This window comes from Haliotis rubra, unplaced genomic scaffold (genome assembly GCF_003918875.1).
Source record: "Haliotis rubra isolate DU_JTF1 unplaced genomic scaffold, ASM391887v1 Scf189, whole genome shotgun sequence".
Classification (NCBI taxonomy): domain Eukaryota; kingdom Metazoa; phylum Mollusca; class Gastropoda; order Lepetellida; family Haliotidae; genus Haliotis; species Haliotis rubra.
The window spans coordinates 688,259-709,983 of NW_025765880.1; the positions used below are offsets into that span (position 1 = coordinate 688,259).

The window sequence follows — 21,725 nt, forward strand, 5'->3', positions numbered from 1 at the left end:
TGTTGGGGGCCGAGTCGATGTGATCGTATGACGTCATCAGCAATCCAGGTCTTAGTCTTTACATTATTGTTCAAAATGTCAAGTACTTTGAACTTACAATCGTTGTGCGACTCCCCTGTATCCTCTGCAACGTTGTATAGAATAATGTTGTCACGTCTGCTGAAGGCTTCTAGTTTGTCGATCTCGCTGTCGAACTGTGATATTTTCTCCTCTACTTTTTCCATCTGGACGGAGATCAAGGAGACGTCCTCATACATTATGTCCTGATTGTGACGCACATTTTCCAGATCACTATGGAGGTTTGACAGCTTTGTTTCGAGATCTGTAAACCTGGCGCTTAAATCGCGCACTTCTCTCGAGAGTGAGCTGATCTGGCCTCCAAGCTCATGCTTCACGTTCTGTACCTCCTTTAGTATGGTGTCCCTAACTTCGTCTAGGGTCACTGGTCCAGGGTTCATTTCTACGTCGTTAGCACACAGAATCCGATGTGTTATAACCCCAGCCGGCACGGGATTACCTCCTAATAGACAGATACGCCGAAGACCCGGGTTCGAATCCCCACATGGGCACAATGTGTGAAGCCCATTTCTGGTGTCCCCCGCCGTGATGTTGCTGGAATATTGCTAAAAGCGGCGTAAAACCAAACTCAGTCAGTCAGTCAGTCCTAATAGACAGACGTCGGGCGTACGTTGAGATTGAGCTACCCAAGCTGTACAATCAGCTTCAACGGGCATGACGTCAGTGGCATATACAAGTTCATAAACATGCTCTTTTGGTAAATATGAGTGAAAATCGATATTTTCACATGTGACCATAACAGCATAACTCAATCCCATGTGCAGTGAAAACATCATTGCACACAAAACAAGTCTGAAATGCACATCAGTACCAACGACAGTAGGTGAATACTCGCCATGTTTGTCGAGCGTTACTTGCCGGGTGCCCTTGGGTTGAGAGAAGAGTCCAATTCTTGCTCTATATACGCCAATCGACACCATTTCTTCTTTGAGAGGCATTTTTAGAAGTTGTATAGATGAAGGAAAACCAAGTTCTATGGATAGTCAACTTCTTTATTGGAATGAGTGCGACGTTTCGGTGTAGGTACTAACACTGTCATCAAACAAGTGATACAAAGAGTTGTAACATGGAGAATATATACATAGCTGCATAGTGTGTATATACAATTGACAATGTTGATATACATTGTATTGCTAATTAGTGATTTGAGCAGAGTACGTTGATGTACAGAGTGATAGTGATTAAAACAATATGCAGAATGAGTTGATACAATAGATGAGTTGATGTACATTGAGATGGTAATCGTGAGTTGAAGAGAGTAGGTTGATGTACACATTGCTTGGTTGTGATTACAATGCACAAAAGGGAGAATAGAAGCCAATTGGACGAGGTATCGGTGGATTACTGGTGATCTTTAATTAGGTGGTGATAGGCTGAGGAGATAAAATAACCTTGATCCCGGTTCATGGTGGGGTTGAAGCGTTGGATATTTATGGCTTCAAGAAGTTTCCTAATCTTGTAGTCTGATCGGTTGGTTTCCAGGATGTGGATGTTGTCCCAGGGATGGCTTGGGTGTGGTCGGCTATGGCGGATTTGGAGTCTTTTTTCTGGACTGAAGTTTTGTGTTCTTTAATTCGTAGTGGGAGAGGGCGGGACGTTTCACCTATGTAAGAGTCTCCACATTGGCAATTCATCTGGTAGACTAATCTAAAAGGAAAACCGGGAAGTCATCTACTACATTGGTTTATTTCTGTACTATCTGTATAAAATTACCAATGCTAGAAATTTAAGGGGTTCAATCTTGATTGAATGAGTATGGGTTTACGCCGCTTTTAGTAATATTCCAGCAACATCACAGCAGGGGACACCAGAAATGAGCTGCACACATTGTACCCAAGTAGGGAATTGAACCCAGGTCTTCAGCGTGGCGAGCAAACGCTTTAACCATCACGCTACCCCACCGCCCGAGGACGTTCTTTCCGAATCTCTACAGGAGTTTGTATAGTTGTCGTCTAACGCCACACTCAGCAATATTCCAGCTATATTGCGACGGTCTGTAAATAACCGGGTCTGTACCAGACAATCCCGTGATCAACAGCATGAACATCGATCTACACAATTAGGATACTATAACATTTGTCAACCAAGTGGGCGAGCCTGACCGCCCGACCCAGTTAGTCGCCTTTTACGACAAGCATGGGCTACTGAAGACCACTTCTAGCCTGGATCTAGCCAGGAAGTCGACTATTGCCTTACTGCAGAGTGAAACGTTTTTCTCTCTCTTGACAACCATGCAGACTTGGAGCTTTATAGGTTGTGTACCAGGTTGTGATCGCACCAGAGTAGTAAGGCTTACGTATATGGTTGTGTTCTGTGAGGCTTTGCGTGTCCGCTGTCTAGGACAGAATGAGTCTTTTTAACTGCATGCTATAAATGACACTATAAGTTTTTCACTGGTCACGAGGGGGGCATGGGTTGATGTACACTCGATGTTTGTTTATGTTCTCTGAACTCGAAAAAAACATCGCCCCGAAGGGCGAGGGGAACATAAACAAACATCGAGGGTACATCAACCCATGGGCCCCGAGGGACCAGTGAACAACGTATTTATCTTCCTGAACACCTTAATTTTAATTGTTTTAAGCACGGGTACAAATCTTTGAGTAGCCATCGCTAGGTTTTGCTGACAAGAAAAACAGATTTAGAGTTATCTCCCTTCCATCGATTTGCATTCGTAAAACATCGGTAATTTCCGTACATCATACGTGATTCAATGTTATTCGAGATAAAGAATTACTACCACGAAGTACCAAATGACTTTCCATTGACAGCGGGGTACATTGAAATGTTACACGCTTGTAAGCGGGGTACATTGAAAATAATAGAAGAGCGCTCAGCCAATCAGAAAGCGACATTTATGTGTGAGGTAAGATAGAAAGGGATGTAAATCGTTTGTTTTGAAAAAAGATTATGATAAATGTGTGTTGTTATTGTATAAGTACAAAAAAGGGTTTTCCATTTTGCAGCAAGCAAGCAGAACAATGCACATTGCAGTACAGTGGTTTTGAAGATGCCTAACCATGCATTGACGTGTCCGTTGGCAGATGGCAATCAGCACCACGTTTTCGCATTGTATACCATACCATTAATAAACATTTCATAAGCATAAATTTCTATAGCTATGTAAATCTCAGTACAGAAAAGAACTTATTACATATGAAAGATATCTCAACATATAAATACAATATATAATTAATGTCTTTATTCTCAAATACACAGTCACACACCAACAGCCACACGCACACCCACAAACTATATATATATATATATATATATATATATATATATATATATACACATGGGCGCGTTCGTTCTTTTCTTTAGGTATTGCATTGTAATTCTGACACGTAACACGTAACTTAACAACCTTCACTATAGTATAACATGTCTGTAATATGTGTTGATGATTTGAGACGTGAACGTATGACACTGACAGCATGTCTTCATTTCAAATATTAACAATAACCTATTCACACGTAAAGGGGAATAGACAGGAAAGTTTGTCAAATTTAAACAAGACTAAAGATCATGTCACCAAACTATCCCTACCGATAAGCAATACAGGAAGAACAACTGGTGTCCACTGGGATGCTTACTTCTTACCTAAAAATCTTATCCCCAGATTTCACATAGCTGTATCAGCGAGAAAGTTTAATAATTCAAAAGCATAGCTATATTCCTATCCTCGGGGTAAATACAGCACGAAAACAACCATTGACCAAATTCTGTGATCAGATAGATGTATCAGCAATAAAGTACATCATTTCAATTATTGTTTACACAGTAAACTATTATTCTGCAAATATCTAAGCCATATCATATCTCTAAATAGGAAGTAAGCTGAAAGTAATAACACTTACCTGTATTCAAATATATTTGGCTAAAATAATTAGGGATGCTAATACAATGATGTTAAAGGCAAATATACCAACAAGAAAATATACAAACGCATTTGGGCCATATTCTCCCATTAGGTAACCACACACGGGGGTTAGAACAAAGCCTGCCAGAGTGAATGCAATATATGCTGTAATTATGTTTGGTGACATGGCAATAATTTCTCTGGACCAAATTAATCCCGCCGATAGTAAAGGACCTGTGCTGGAACCGATTAGGACTGTTGAAAACCATAGGAGGTCAACGCTTGTTTGTGCTAAGAACAGACATACATGACCAATAAACATAACAACATACACCGCGATGATAAAATGTGTATGTTTGAGGCTGTTTGGCAGAAGGCTAGGAGAAACCCGACCCGCTGTAAAACTGAACCAAAATGTTGACGTCATCACTGCCATTTGGTTCAAAGACAGCTGTAAAGAGCCATCGAAACCAAATGTTGTCAGGAGTGAACTGTAAATGCCCATAATACCTTGTCCAAGGATGAAATATGTACACATCAAAGCTATATAGAACCACTCTGTTATTGTTCGTCGTCTGGCTTCTTGATTTGGCATGATTTCGTATTCTGGCATCTGTCGTTCTTTGTAGTGGAAAAAAATATGCCCAGCAATTGCAGGGAGACCCATAAAAGCGAACATGATGTACGGGTATTGTATGAAAGTTACAACATTCTGACACGGTTCTGTTGTGTTGATGTGTTCTTCTGTCGTGGATGGATATGGTGCCATAATAGTCCACGTAGATGGTCTCATATAGTCATCAGACGTATTAAACGTCAAGTGTTCAAAGCCTTCGGACTTGTTGTTTACATCAAACGTCTTTCTAAATGACATGGTGACCGCACCACTACTGAGAAATGGTCCTAAAATCAAAGGTCCAAGCGCTGGTCCAAGGGCAGCGGTAGCAAAGAGTAGGTGAACAATCTTTGCATTTTCCGGCCATACCACGTTCATCTGATGTACCAAAACTGTAATGAGAAGTAAAGTATATTAGACAAAACCCTACAGTGTGGACATTCTGTACCAAGTTTAGAGGTACTCTTGAGGTGTCTATTTTAGCGTTTACATAATATCTAAATTTTACTATTAAATCATTAGGCCGTCTATCTGCTAGGCATCTACGTGACTGAATTTAAATTACTCTGGCTTCATATGTATATTTACTCATATTTCAGTGTCATGAGTGGTTACACAGTCTTGTTTTAAACGTCATGTCTGCTTTCAGCAAGGGCAAATGGCAAATATTGAAAGGGTTTTGTCATTTGTGGTACTGATCGTGATACTGATCGTGATAGTGCTCGTGATACTGACTGTGATGCTGACGGTGATACTGTTGGTGATACTGATCGAGATGCTAATCGTGATACTGATCGACATACTGACGGTGATACTGATCATGATACTGACCGTGACACTGGCCATGCTACTGACCGTGATGCTGACAGTGATACTGACCGTGATACTGACAGTGATTCTTACCGTGATGCTGACTGTGATACTGATCGTGATGCTGACTGTGATACTGATCGAGATGCTAACCGTGATACTGACAGTGATACTGACCGTGATGCTGACTGTGATAATGATCGTGATGCTGACCGTGACACTGGCAATGCTACTGACCGTGATGCTGACCGTGATACTGACAGTGATTCTGACCGTGATGCTGACTGTGATACTGATTGTGATGCTGACTGTGATACTGATCGTGATGCTGATTGTGATACTGACTGTGATGCTGACGGTGATACTGACCGTGATACTGACCGTGACACTGGCCCTGATACTGACCGTGATGCTGATAGTGATACTGACCGTGATACTGACAGTGATTCTTACCGTGATGCTGACTGTGATACTGATCGTGATGCTGATTGTGATACTAATCGAGATGCTAACCGTGATACTGACAGTGATACTGACCGTGATACTGACAGTGATACTGATCGTGATGCTGACCGTGATACTCACCACGATACTGAACGTGATGCCGATCGAGATGATGACTGTGATGGTGATCGAGATACTGAGCGTGATACTGATCGTGATGGTGATCGTGACACTGACCATGATGCTGACTGTGATACTGATTGTGATGCTGATCGCGATACTGATCGTGATGCTGACAATGATGCTGACCATGATGCTGACTATGATGCTGATCGAGATGCTGACTGTGATGGTGATCGAGATATTGACCATGATGCTGACTGTGATACTGATTGTGATGCTGATTGTGATGCTGACCGTGATACTGTTCTTGATGCTGACTGTGATACTGTCCGTGATATTGATCGTGATGCTGACCATGATGCTGACAGTGATACTGATTGTCGTGCTGACCTTGATGCTGATCGAGAAACTGATCGTAATACTAATAGTGATGCTGATCGTGATGCTGACCATGATACTAACCGTGATGCTGATCGAGATGCTGACTGTGGTGCTGATCGAGATACTGTACCCGCATACTGATCGAGATGCTGACCATGGTGCTGATCGAGATGCTGATCGTGATACTGACTGTGATACTGATCGTGATACTGACTGTGATACTGACCGTGATACTGACCGTGATTGTGACCGTGATGCTGACCGTGATGCTGACTCAGATACTGATCGTGACGCTCATCGTTATGCTGACCGTGATACTGACTGTGATACTGATCGTCATGCTGACCGTGATACTGATCGTGATGCTGTGCATGATACTGATCGTCATGCTGATCGTGATGCTGACCGTGATACTGACTGTGATACTGATCGTCATGCTGACCGTGATACTGATCGTGATGCTGTGCATGATACTGATCGTCATGCTGATCGTGATGCTGACCGTGATACTGACTGTGATACTGATCGTCATGCTGACCATGATGCTGATCGTGATGCTGATCATGATGCTGATCGTGATGCTGATCGTGATGCTGATCGTGATGCTGACCGTGATGCTGACCGTGATGCTGATCGTGATACTGATCGTAATACTGATCGTGATACTGATCGTGATACTGATCGTGATACTGACTGATACTGATCGTGATGCTGATCGTGATGCTGATCGTGATGCTGATCGTTATACTGTTCGTGATACTGTTCTTGATACTAACCGTGATGCTGACCCTGATGCTGATCGTGATGCTGATCGTGATGCTGACCGTGATACTGACCGTGATGCTGACCGTGATGCTGACCGTGATGCTGACTGTGATACTGATCGTGATACTGTTTGTGATGCTGATCGTGATGCTGATCGTGATGCTGATCGTGATGCTGACCGTGATACTGACCGTGATGCTGACCGTGATGCTGATCGTGATGCTGACCCTGATGCTGATCGTGATGCTGATCGTGATGCTGACCGTGATACTGACCGTGATGCTGACCGTGATGCTGACCGTGATGCTGACTGTGATACTGATCGTGATACTGTTTGTGATGCTGATCGTGATGCTGATCGTGATGCTGACCGTTATACTGTTCGTGATACTGTTCTTGATACTGACCATGATGCTGACCGTGATACTTATCGTGATGGTGACCGTGACACTGATCAGTAAGCCACATATTCCTTATCTAGGACTTCACTTTGCAAGATCAGCATCAATGTAAGGGGTTACTTCCCTGAGACGCCATTATATAACTGAAATTCTGTGGCATTAAACCAACTCAATGATGCCGGTGTGAATGAGTGACAAAGATGACTTTGACCCCCTTTTGAACAGTTTTCAAGTTATATCCCAAAGAGTCCACATAAATGTGGAAAAGATGGAAGTGAACCAGGTGTGAGACCAATGTGTTGAAACGCTCGAGTAGGTATAATGTGCCGACAAACCTAGAAACAAAATCAAATCAGGGAACATCGGGATTTGAACCCTCATATTGCCACGCATTAAGGCGACTGGGCAACCGAGCACCCCCGACTAACCTGACATCCCTTGTCCAGTAGACAGCCCAGCAAGATACAGAAGCAGTGAGGCGAAATATATGTTCCCGGAAACAGGCACCAAGGCTGTTGATAGACTTGAGAGGGTTATAAGCAGAGCAAGGAGGAGGTAGGTCGGCATCTTCTTCAGTAGAACAACCACAAGAACTTGACCAGATACACCTCCTAACCCAAACCAAAGTACCAGGGATGTAACAACTTGCAGACTGACGCCAAGTGAACATCTGAGGTCAGGGATTGAAGGTCCTATTACTCCAAAGAGTATTCCCTGTATAATTAAAATATATAGTTGTAGTCATGTTAAACCTAAATGAATCACAATATGTGAACACACATGTATAGGTTCCATGTGTAGGATGTTGCAATATTGTTTCCGTTTCTGAATATGTTTGATACTGTTAAATATTCCTATGTTGTGGGGTTTATTCAACCCATGTCTCCATTGACTAATATTCTGTTTATATGTAAATGTGAAAGGCAATATTGTTCTGAATACACAATACCTTCAGTGGTTAAATGTTGCTTATGTCAAATTTAGGATTAAACTTTCTCAGAAAAATACCGATTCAAGTACTGTTGGGGATTGAGCCCCATCCATGATTCGAACTGACACTACATTGTTCCGGAGCATTTAGAGTACAGATTTATCATATGTTAAAGCAATGCAACAACATCTCGTATATCTTAAGCAAAAACAACTCATTACATTTCGCAAAACAGTGTAACAAGTTTTTATCATGGATATATCTTATACTATACACCTGACTTTCCCACTATTAATGGAAACGATAGCAACGAAATGAGCTACTTACTAAACACATGGAATGAAGGTAGAAGACCGCGCCTTTCACACTGGTACTGCCGGCCATATTAGCCAACTGTTACTGCTCACTGAGATACAGCATCGTGAAAATATGGTGATCATATATCAATGAATATGCAGATGAATAACGTGTATGGAAACTTGCACAAGCCATAAACATGCATATACACAGTTGAGAACATATGTTCACCTCTATAGGATTTGAAATTCCCAAACATGCTTTCAGTGGAATATATAGAGAGTATTATACGAGCAAGTGTGTCATACGACTTATACGAAACGAGTGGGACATTTTGTATTGCTCTCGAGTGTAATAATTACTTTATTATCCATTAGATTCAGGTTCATTTGTGCAGTAAACCAAGGTAAGCAAATGTGACGGCCCTCTTCATTGACGTCACGTTCAATTGTTTAACGACGTCACAGACGATGAAACACAGAAACGATGGTTGCTAGGCAAAAGTGATATGTACACATGCGCACATATTATATATATGACACTGCTTATGTTTCACCATATGGACAATAAATCTTGTTTATATGTTAAACCGTTGACTGTGTCTGTATATTAGTAAGGATCCACAGAACGTGTTGGAGATGATTTATCGTGTCTTGAACGGTTTAAAAATGGTTGCAGTTAACAAAGTATAGTATTGTAGAAAATAGGTTGAGATACCACAGACAGAGAAATAGAAAACAACTTGATACGTCGAGAACAAGTTTCTTAGGTAGAAAGTTAAGTGATCCTGATGCTGGCTGAACGGTCACAACTTACACATGTTTGTTTTGTTTGTCAGCAATATTCCAGCTATATGTAAATAATCAAGTCCGGATCAGACAATCCAGTGATCAACAGCACGAGCTTAGGTCTACGCAACTGGCATGACTACCCGATACAATTTGTTATCAGTTCTAACCTGGATCACAGAAGTATTTTAGATGAGTCACTGTGTAATTAATGCCAAGTCGATTCTCAAACCTCAACAGAATTGCATCAACTTATTTTCAGTATCAGAAAAGAGCCCATTTCAATTTTACAAAAACATATGCTTATATTTAGAGCATACAGCTATACCATATCACAAACCTAAGGACCTAACATTTATCCCGTTATCCAATGAACATTTGTTACAGAACGTGGTGACCAATTATATAGGTACAAGGAAACGTGTCAACAAATGAAAGCCATTGGTATCTGAAGTTTATTGAGAAACCATTGATACGTTAGACTTCCTCGTTGATGGTATCTTCGTAAAATATGGGATATTGAGGCAAGAAGGAAGTATCCTCTTGGGGCAAACTGTGCTCCCTTTTTTGCTAATATATATAAATAATAAAATATAAAAATGGAACATTCTGAGCCAAAACGCCAAAAAAAGACAATTTGGCTAAGAAAATAAATTTAAGCTCCGGGTAATCGATGATGTGATATCGGTCAACAGCAATCAACTAACCAATCTACATCCACTGATTTATCCATCTGAAGCAGAAATGAAGGATACCAGTTATAGTCAGATGCATAATATTATCTATTCAGAGTGGCAAAAGACTGTACGACAGGAGGAATGATTTCAATTTTCCCTGCACATTGGACAACGTTCCAATAGCTCAAGCCTTTGGAGCAAAAAACAAAACAAAACAAAACAATATCAAAAGCTAAACCAAAAAAAAATCAACCCCAAAAAAAACCCCGTTTGAGATACTACCGAACATGGTTTGTCAGCGAAGAGGTTACTCGACTCGGTCATATCTTGTTACCATGCTTTTGTAATTGGTCCTAAACAACTGTCCTTCGGGACTGAACAGGTGTATGTTTTGTTTCTCTACAGTATTGTTAATTTTATTCATATCATACCCTGTCTGGCCATCGGCATTAAGGAGACAAAGCCATGACAAGTCAACTCGGAGTCAACACATATCTATTACAGGTCCGGAATAGTACAAACACCCACACGTCCATGAACGTTGCTATATGTGTGATATCAACCTAAGGTTTACACCTCACCTCGCCCATTTAACATTTCATTGTGAGCCATGACAAAAACATCTACCATGATCAGGAGGATGTTTTAGAACAACGAAAATAGATTGAAGCATCACGTACTTTATTTATGAAGGTAACAGGTTATTACATTTAGACCATAAAGACTGCCAGTAAGACATCATAACATACAACCTGTGTGTTTCCTTGTGATCAATATGTGAATACTTGTCCTAATAAGTCGGCTTACCCGTCAGTCAGACATGTACGGTAAATGACGAGAAGGGCAATGATTCAATGACCTTGTTATATGCGGTATCTTATGGCCAATCCGTCCCTTTACTCATTTACACCACAACATCAAGGATGTATTGATACAGATTAAGTTATGAGAAGTCAAGCCTTTTAAAGTACATATCTGATAACCACAAGCAGGCTTATAAAGTTCAAAACAGTAAAGCAATAGTAAGCTATAAAGAAGTAAACAAAGGCATCAGTACCATATCCATCCATGAGCCCACCGCATATGTAGGGAAAGGAAAACCCAATACCAACAGCAATAATAAATACACAAACTATTCTTGGCGAAACGTTCAGGATTTGCTTTGAACATGCTAATCCAGCAGGTAGAACAGGCGCTGAAAACAGTCCAAGAATCACAGACGCCACCCAGAGTGCTGCAGTATTATCAAAGGAAAAACAAAACACAATTATACCAATTAGCAGTCCCGTAAAGCTTGCACTCAAGATGTAAATCTGTTTCACACTTGCTGGAAGAATGCACGGTACTAATCGACCAATCAGAAACGAAAACCAGAATACTGATGTCATAAGAGTCATGGTGGACAGACTTATCTGGAGGCGACTCTCAATGCCAAACGTTGCCAGAAGACCGCTGTATCCTGATGGGAAGCCCTGACCTGACAAAAGCACAAGGAACATGAACACGATAAACAGGTAGTCCTTCTTCCTGCGTTTCTGAGACTCAGGGTTGTCTTGTGTTGCATTGAGTGTCTCATATTGGTCTGACTGAGACGAAGATTGTTCTTTGACGTGGAAGTAGACGTAAGCCGGCACACACATAACACAGATCACTCCAAACATGATAAAAGGGTATTGGAGAAGAGTAATACCGTCAGGACCACTACAATCAATGCTGTCAATCTGAAGAGATGAAACATTCATCACGGATGTCAAGTTCCGCCTGTTTTGTATATGTTCTGCGTTGAAAACAGGTGTGTTGTTGTGCTGGAAAGGACCCCTGTCAGTTGTGATGTTATACCGTGTTTTGTACATCTCCGTTACGGCACCATCGCTGAGGAAAGGTCCGATAACCAACGGTGCTAAGACGCTTCCAAACGACGAGACTCCAAAATGAAGGTGCACAAGGCGTGGGTTACCGGGCCATAACAGTCCACACTTGTACAAGATGGCTGAAACATGGAATCACGTTAGGTAGTATATGTTAGCCTTTCATTAGAAACCGTTCAAGGAGAAACATATCTTATATATGCATTTTGCTTTTTAAAGATCCACTTTTTGACATAATGTACAAAAAATATTTCCTATAGTTCTGTATAAAATACCAGCTTGGATGGGAGCATTCACTCACTAGTGAACGTTCCTGTTACGACCATGCAACTGTCTAATCTTTCTAGGTAAACTAACATGCATTATCGTAAAGGTGATCCAATATAATTCAATATGATAAGCATAGCTTTATATATTCTTACGATTAAAGCAGGCTCCGCTAAGTACTCCCGCTAACGTCTGTAGTATTGTGCCCATAATGATGTTTCCGGCATATGGAAATGAGAAAAAGTAGATGGCTTTCAGTACAATCAGAACGCCAAGCACGATATATATAGGAACATTCTCCATCACAAATGATATTATTAGCTGACTGAAGATTCCACCGACCCCAAATACTAAGAGGAGAAGGCTCAGCTCGTCTAGACCAGCGTTGAAGAGGCATCTCAGGTCGGGTAAGATTGGTCCTATAATTCCAATAATAACTCCCTGAAAAGAAGATGTAACGTGTATATTTAGGAGGAAACCTCTACGGGGCTTTAGCTGAAAATGTGTACACAAGTGCTAAGCCACATCACCAGGGCCGGGCTGCAATTCGATAATGACCAAGCATGTGGATATCAATCACGAAAACCAGTTATGAGATATGGTGTTACCATTTTCGCCAACACCTCGTGTCAACATTGATTTCTAGTGATTCAGTTTTATACTTTTACCGATAAGTGATAAATAATTAATGTATATATGCACTTTATATTAAAAAGATATACTTTTTGAAATGGTATATTGTAAGTAGCACGCGAAGGACATTTGTTATTCATACATGTAAATGTGAAACATTTTCTTGAATTCAAAAAGTTATTACTTACCAGTAATAGGAAATGGACATGTACAGTAATACCTTGTAATATGGCTGACAGGCGGGTCATAACTGAGCTAACAGATCATCTAGTATGTTGAAGCCAAACTGTACAGTCACACGAGGAGACCTGCCACAGAATGTTTTGAAGGATATAACACTTGTTTGTCACTTGGGAGGCTTGCTGCCCATTCATGTCTTAAGTATGCTTGTTCCAGAACGTTTGACATTTGATACAAACCCACTACCCAAAGATAATTTATGCAAATGTCCCATGCATACACGTGGATGTACATGTCATTATAAGGCTAACTATTATTGTGATAATACAGTTTAAAATTGACAATATTTCAGTCATGCATGACTTTGACAATTTATGCACATAAACAACTGTCCAAGAACAATATCAAATGTATCACCGCATCAGTGAGTCTAGTTGGAATAAAAATAGCCAGCAAGCCAAAGTTGGGATCATAGGGACTAACACAACATCTGCTACATGCACATGTGGGACCGCAGCTGGTTTTGAACCACCCCTTCAGTCCCTGGCAAGTGTAACATGTAGCTGTTTATTAAAACAATTGTACTTTTTCTAATACTACTTCAATCCCCGTCCACAGGGACTAAAATTGTAATATTAATCATTTTGTACTACGTGATCATTTATTAGACAAGAGCACACAAAGGCCAGCTTCTGTTAAGTTCCAACTGGTGGAGAGAGGATCTCCAGATTGGTTCATTGGGTGAAAGGTCAGTTTCTGACTAATCAGTAGATGTAGGCAAATCGTAGAAATGTAAAATTATGTTTGTGAGTGAGTGAGTTAAACTCTGAAGTCACATCGGCAGTATTTCATCCATATGTAAGCACTAAATACATCATAAATACAGAGTTGAATTATAAAAACCTGCCAACGAAGGACAGTAAAAACCACTATAGGATCACAGATATGAATACAAAACTAGTTTGTAAATCTAAAACTTTCTTACTATTAATAGAATACATATGAAAAACGGGCTATGGATCACCAGCAACTGAAGGTAGATCACGATACAGACGGTGGGGACTTATGGTACTTTTGCTACCTGCATGGACGCAAGCCGGATTTACATGATCCCTTCAGGCGTTGGTGATTGTAGTTTAATTTAGCCATGACTTAAAACCACAAAATACTACTTTTAAAATATTTGGTAAGCTCAATTTCCCTTGAATGTTTTGGTACTTACGTACCTCACAGGGGGACAATAATTCTATAATACTTCAACCCCCCCTGAGGATTCGGCCACTCACAATCTGTTCACTGATATAAGCTCACTGTATGGGGTAAGAAGTGGCGTCACAGATTTGTCGAGGGCTGCTTTCACAGCAGCAGCAACCCTTGTGTTGCCAAAGATTCCATCATGGCTCGGCAACCAACACAAGGCGATGTTGCATTGCCCAGTAACAAGATTATTGTATCATTCAATGATGTCAGGTAAAAGTGGAATTTGTAACGAATTGCAATTAATTGCCTGAAGATAAGAGAGTGAGTCTGAAAAAATATTGAATTCTTTGTGTTCAGACTGTTTACTAATATATTGCAAAGCTGTTAAAATGGCTTTCGATTCAACTGTAAAAATGGAAGAGTTATCTGGTAATCTGGTTGATAAAGTTTTGGATCAAATGATAGTGGCACAAGCAACAGTGTCCCCATCCTTGTATCCATCTGTAAATATTGATTTGACGTATCATAATTCCTTCTTAACTGATTATATTCTTGTTGGTATTGTAGTTGATTTGTTTATTTGTTTCCGATTTATGTAGTTTAGATAAAGTAAGGTCCACATGTGGTTTTACCAATTGCCAAGGAGGAGAAGAAAGTCTGCGGAAAGAAGATATATTTTCGAGCTCAATGTCAGCAGCAGAAATGAAAGGTTTAATTCTTATTCCTAGTGGCGGAATAAGAGAAGACTTCTTGCTATACAGATCCTCATAAAGATGATTAAAAACCCAGTGATATGCTGGGTTTGACTCATTAGAATATAGTTTTAAGATATATTGAAAGTACAACTATATTCGACGTTGGTTTAGAGATGGCCCATCGGCCTCAACGTAGAGACTGTCAACAGGAGAAGTTCTAAAAGACCCAAGGCAAAATCCGAGTCCTTGGTGGTGAACAGAATCTAATAATTGTAGATTGCTTTTGCCATAATCGTGTTTCGAGCGGACGAGCGATCTGTGTAGGCCCTATATTTTTAAACTGAATAACGTTACTGATAATATGCTACCTTGTGGTACACCTTGTTCTTGATCATCCATATCAGACATGGTGGAACCCACACGTACCTGGAACTGCCGATCTGTTAAAAACTGACATATTATTTGAGGTCTCTCAGACTTATAACATGTGATATATTTGGGATTACACTTTCTTAGTAAAGTACAGATTCTAGCCCTTTTGTTGAGTTGATTCTCATCCGAGATTCGAACCCATACCCTCAGAATCAGGCACCAAATCGCCAGCACACAAAGTCAGATACCTAACCTGCTCAGCCACCGCGACTTCCAATTCTTATATATTAAAAAGCGCATGTTGCTACCCTGTCTGACAATCAGCATTATGGAGACAAAACCAAGACAAGTAAACTCAGCACATACCCATTACAATTCCGGAATTGTACAAACACCTATAAACATATACGTCCATGAACGTTATGCGAGATATCAACCTAATCGTTTCACCTCACACCTCGCCCCTTTAACATTACATTGTGAGTCATGACAAAAACATCTACCATGATCAGGAGGATGTTTTAGATCAACGAAAATAGATTGAAGCATTTTATAAACTGTTATCACGTAATTTATTCATGAAAGTAACAGGTTATCACATTTAGACCATAAAGAATGGCAGTAAGACATTATAACACAACCTGTGTGTTTCAATATGTGAATACTTGTCTTGATAAGTCGGTTTACCCATCAGTGAGATATGTACAGTAAATGTCGAGAAGGATAATGATTTCAATGAACTTGTTATATGAGATATCTTATGGCCAATCCGTCCCTTTACTCATTAACATCACAATATGAAGGCTGTATTGATACAGAATAAGTTATGACAAGTCAAATATATTACAGTACATATCTGATAACCACAAGCAGGCTTATAAAGTTCAAAACAGTAAAGCAATAGTAAGCTATAAAGAAGTAAACAAAGGCATCAGTACCATATCCATTCATGAGCTCACCACATATGTAGGGAAAGGAAAACCCAATACCAACAGCAATAATAAATACACAAACTATTCTTGGCGAAACGTTCAGGATTTGCTTTGAACATGCTAATCCAGCAGGTAGGACAGGCGCTGAAAACAGTCCAAGAATCACAGACGCCACCCAGAGTGCTGCAGTATTATCAAAGGAAAAACAAAACACAATTATACCAATTAGCAGTCCCGTAAAGCTTGCACTCAAGATGTAAATCTGTTTCACACTTGCTGGAAGAATGCACGGTACCAATCGACCAATCAGAAACGAAAACCAGAATACTGATGTCATAAGAGTCATGGTGGACAGACTAATCTGGAGGCGACTCTCAATGCCAAACGTTGCCAGAAGACCGCTGTATCCTGATGGGAAGCCCTGACCTGACAAAAGCACAAGGAACATGAACACGATAAACAGGTAGTCCTTCTTCCTGCGTTTCTGAGACTCAGGGTTGTCTTGTGTTGCATTGAGTGTCTCATATTGGTCTGACTGAGACGAAGATTGTTCTTTGACGTGGAAGTAGACGTAAGCCGGCACACACATAACACAGATCACCCCAAACATGATAAAAGGGTATTGGAGAAGAGTAATACCGCCAGGACCACTACAATCAATGCTGTCAATCTGAAGAGATGAAATATTCATCACGGATGTCAAGTTCCGCCTGTTTTGTATATGTTCTGCGTTGAAAACAGGTGTGTTGTTGTGCTGGAAAGGACCCCTGTCAGTTGTGATGTTATACCGTGTTTTGTACATCTCCGTTACGGCACCATCGCTGAGGAAAGGTCCGATAACCAACGGTGCTAAGACGCTTCCAAACGACGAGACTCCAAAATGAAGGTGCACAAGGCGTGGGTTACCGGGCCATAACAGTCCACACTTGTACAAGATAGCTGAAACATGGAATCAGGTTTTATGACGCACTAAAACAATGTACGTTGGGTAATATATTTTAGCCTTTCATTAGAAACCATTAGGGGAATTCTTTTTATATTTGTTTTTTACAAGATATACATTTTAACATTATGGACATAGAACTTTCTATAGTTCTGTATAAACTAACATCTTGGATAAGAGCACTCACTCACTCACTCACTCCATGTTCCTGTTACGACCAATTATCTAGACTTGCAGTTGGTGAGTGTTTAAGGTAAAAATTAATAGTTTAAATGATATTTTCTCAAATTTCTAAAAACATATAAATTATATGAACATATTGCCCTCTAACAGAGTAGCATCCTTAGATTTAATTGTCGGCTTATCTAGCCTTGCTTCTTTAAGTGATAGAATTACTGTCATTACTTAGCATTCAGTACAGCCTTGGAGCAAGGCAGCTATATGATGATACTTGGTTTAGTAACATGTATTGTCGTAAAAGTGATCCAATATAATTCAATAGGATATCTGTTAAGTATAGCTTTATATATTCTTACGATTAAAGCAGGCTGCGCCAATTACTCCCGCTAACGTCTGTAGTATTGTGCCCATAATGATGTTTCCGGCATACGGAAATGAGAAGAAGTAGATGGCTTTCACTACAATCAGAACGCCAAGCACGATATATATAGGAACATTCTCCATCACAAATGATATTATTAGCTGACTGAAGATTCCACCGATCCCTAATACCAAGAGGAGAAGGCTCAGCTCGTCTAGACCAGCGTTGAAGAGGCATCTCAGGTCGGGTAAGATTGGTCCTATAATTCCAATAATAACTCCCTGAAAAGAAGATGTAACGTTATATTTAGGAGGAAACCTCTACGGGGCTTTAGCTGAAAATGTGTACACGAGGGCAAAGGGACAACACCAGGACCGGGCTGCAATTCGATAATGACCCAGTATGTGGATATCAATCAGGAAGACCAGTTATGAGATATGGTGTTACCATTTTCGCCACCACCTCGTGTCAACATTGATTTCTAGTGATTCAGTATTATACTTTTACCGCTTTTACACACACACACACACACACACACACACACACACACACACACACACACACACACACACACACACACACACACACACACACACACACACACACACACACACACACACACACACACACACACATTGATTTCTAGTGATTCAGTATTATACTATTACAGCTATAGTTATAAAAGTATAATACTTTATATATATTTTATATATATACTCTCCCAAAAAAGAAACGCATATAGGAATTTCAACTGTATTTTTATGTTTATTTTGAAACATCTTGTAGGCTTATGAGTCAATGAAATATAGCAAACTGGGAATGCAGACTTATCCGTCTTTGGCACCAACTCGAGGAAAGTCAGTTTGAGTGTCACATGGAGACGTGTGGTGGCGCTGAAGTCAATACCTCGTGTGACCAACGTGGGCATCCAGAACTGCACGGCATCGCCTCGGCATCGAACGAATAAGTCTCAGAATCTCGTGTTGCCCAATCGCAGCCCACTCTGCCTGTAGTGCCTGTGCGAGTTGCTGAAGTGTCTGGGGCTTAGGGTTACGGCGTCGCACCCGTCTGTCCAGGGCATCCCACAGATGTTCGATCGGGTTTAAGTCCGGTGATCTTGACAACTCCCTTTGGCGATCAATGATTGGAAGGAGGTGTGGGCGTAGGATTTCGTCACAGTACCGTTGAGCTGTCAGGTTGCCCTGGATCAACACCAAATCACTTCTCCTACGGCAGGTGATCTCCCCACATCATAACACTTCCCCGGCCGAATCTGTCCACCTGGGGAACGCAAGCGTCGACGAAACGTTCACGTCGACGTCTGTACACCCGCATTCTTCCATCGCGTCGTTCCAATAGAAATCGTGATTCATCACTGAAACAGATTCTACGCCAATTCCAGGCCTGAACGTTGGTGCACCATTGAACTCGATGTCGACGATGTTGTTGTCGAAGCACAGGGCCAAAATAAGGTCTTCTGGCATGTAAACCAGCCTGTCTCAACCTGTTCCTGACGGTCTGTGCAGAAAGCCTCCTCAATCCGGGTATTTGTCGAGCGATACTGGTCGCCGTAGCTGTTCGATGACGCAGGTGATATACCCGGATGTAGCGATCCTGCGCCGCAGTGGTCGCTCGAGGTCGACCACTACGAGGGGCATCTGCTACCGTATTCTGCCGGCGATATCTCTCCCAGAGCCTTGAAATGGTGCTTTGGTGAACATCCGTGCCTCGGGCAACTGCACGTTGAGACTGCCCAGCTTCAAGCAAACCAATGTCGATATGACTGTTGGCTTCACTTAGACGTGGCATTTGGCGTTCGTCAACAATATTCCAAATACAGTGAATAATCGACAGACAGCGATCAACCTTTTATACCCATCACTGAGACTATCTGATCCCCACCTTTCACGTGCATTGCATGTGAATTGTGTATTCTGTGACACTACACGCCGAAATTTAAAATCATGCTGTTAAATACGGGTATTTTACGGATGGTGCGTTTTGTTGTGATGTTTCAAAACATAAACACCATAGGACTCTTAAACAGAGCAAAACCTTTTGTAAAATGAATCACGTTTTAATTCATTGCTACATGCAATTGCTATTTTCATGATGCGTTTCTTTTTTGGGAGAGTATATATATGTCTGTGTGTGTGTTTGATATTTAAAAAGATGTGCTTATTGAAATGATGTAATAGAAAAGGGTATGAGTGAGTGAGTGTGTTAAAATTTAACGTCACATCGGCAATATTGCAGCCATATCGTGACGAGAACAGTTGATATCAATATTCAAATCAATAAATGTATAACGTAAAAACTTGTCATCAAAGGACAGTAAAACTACTAGAATATCACAACTTTTAATTTAAAACTAGTATGTATCATAAAAATATATCACGAGAGACAAAAGAACAATATACGAACGGGCTATAGATCACCAGCAACTGAAGGTTGATCACCATACTAAGGACCATGGGGACTTACAGTACCTTTGCTACCTACATGGGCCCTAGTTGGATTTACATATCCCTTCAGCAGCCGGCGATTGTAGTCAAATTTAGCCATAATTAAAATTTAAAAAAATTCTGCGCTTAAAATCCTGGTAAGTTTGAACTTTACTTTGAGAGATTTGGGACTTACGTACCCTCTGAGGAGGACAAAAACTTTACAATACTTTAAACCTCCTTGAGGGTACAGCCACTAACAATCTGAGTTTAAACTTCCAATCATAAAATATTTTTCTATTTACAAATCATTTAACTTATCTAATTCTTTTAAAATTGCAATAATTAAATCAGAACTGATATTAATAAAAAAAATCCTTCATAGTTCGTGATTTAAAAAAGTTATCCCTTTTGATTGAATATTCAACACAGTCAAGCGAGACATGCTTGACCGTGATTCTTTCATCACAAGGGATGCAAAACGGAGGATCCTCACCTTTCAATTTGTATTCATGAGTATATCTTGTGTGGCCAATACGACATCGTCGTATAATGGCCTCTTCAAATCTGGACTGACAACCCAAGTAGGTGTTACCAATATAAACTATGGGTTTTATTTCATGCAATTTATTGATACCTACTTGGGTGTCGCTTTTCTTCTGCATCAGATCACGGATGTACGATCTAATGGTTGCTTTGTAATCGGAGTATGGAATGAGAAGTGGTGTCACAGATTTGTTGAGTGCTGCCTTAGCAGCAAAATCGGCCATTGTGTTCCCGGAAATGCCAACGTGTCTGGGTAACCAGCAAAAGACGATGTCGCATTGGCCAGAAGCAAGATCATTATATAATTCAGTGATTTCTATTAAAAGTGGATGGTTACAAGAAAGATTTTGCAGTGCCTGAAGGCAAGAAAGAGATCTGAAAAGATGATGTATTTTTTGTATTTAGGGTGTTTATTAATATATTTTAAGGCTGTTAATATGGCGTTAGCTTCTTCTGTGAAAATAGAGCTGTTATCCGGTAATCGAGAAGATATTGTTCCAGATCCAATGACAGTGGCACAAGCTACCGCGCCAACATCCTTTGATCCATATGTAAATAAGGATTTGTATGTATTATATTTACTTTTTAATTGATTACATTCTTGTTTATATTGTAAGTCATTAGTTTCTGATTGTTTAAATGTTGGGAGTGTAAGGTCAACTTGTGGCCTCACCAATTGCCAAGGAGGAGAAGAAAGCAGACGGGAAGGAGCTATATTTTCTAGCTCAATGCCAGCAGCAGAAATGAAAGGTTTCACTCATACCAAGAGACGGAACAAGAGAAGACTTTTTGTTATACAGATCCTCATACAGGGGATTAAAGACACAGTTATATGCAGGGTTTGACTCGAAGGAATATAGTTTTGTTATGTACTGTAACGTTTTATACGGCATTGATTAAGAGAGGCTGTCAACAGGTGAAGTTCTAAAGG

The 21,725-nt window shown here is 40.5% G+C and overlaps 2 protein-coding genes across 2 annotated transcripts; both read right to left on the minus strand.

The window, feature by feature from the left end:
- Positions 1 to 5,201: 5,201 nt before the first annotated feature.
- LOC124274199 lies at positions 5,202 to 6,290 on the minus strand. Its single transcript, XM_046709506.1, has one exon. It carries the CDS (start codon positions 6,288 to 6,290, stop codon positions 5,202 to 5,204), a length of 1,089 nt encoding a protein of 362 aa, XP_046565462.1.
- A 3,992-nt stretch (positions 6,291 to 10,282) lies between these two features.
- LOC124274201 lies at positions 10,283 to 16,930 on the minus strand. Its single transcript, XM_046709507.1, has 4 exons — positions 16,649 to 16,930; positions 12,464 to 12,824; positions 11,307 to 12,163; positions 10,283 to 10,330 (listed from the first exon to the last, which is right to left on the minus strand). The coding sequence occupies exons 1-4, from the start codon at positions 16,928 to 16,930 to the stop codon at positions 10,283 to 10,285; spliced, it is 1,548 nt and encodes a 515-aa protein (XP_046565463.1).
- Positions 16,931 to 21,725: the final 4,795 nt, after the last annotated feature.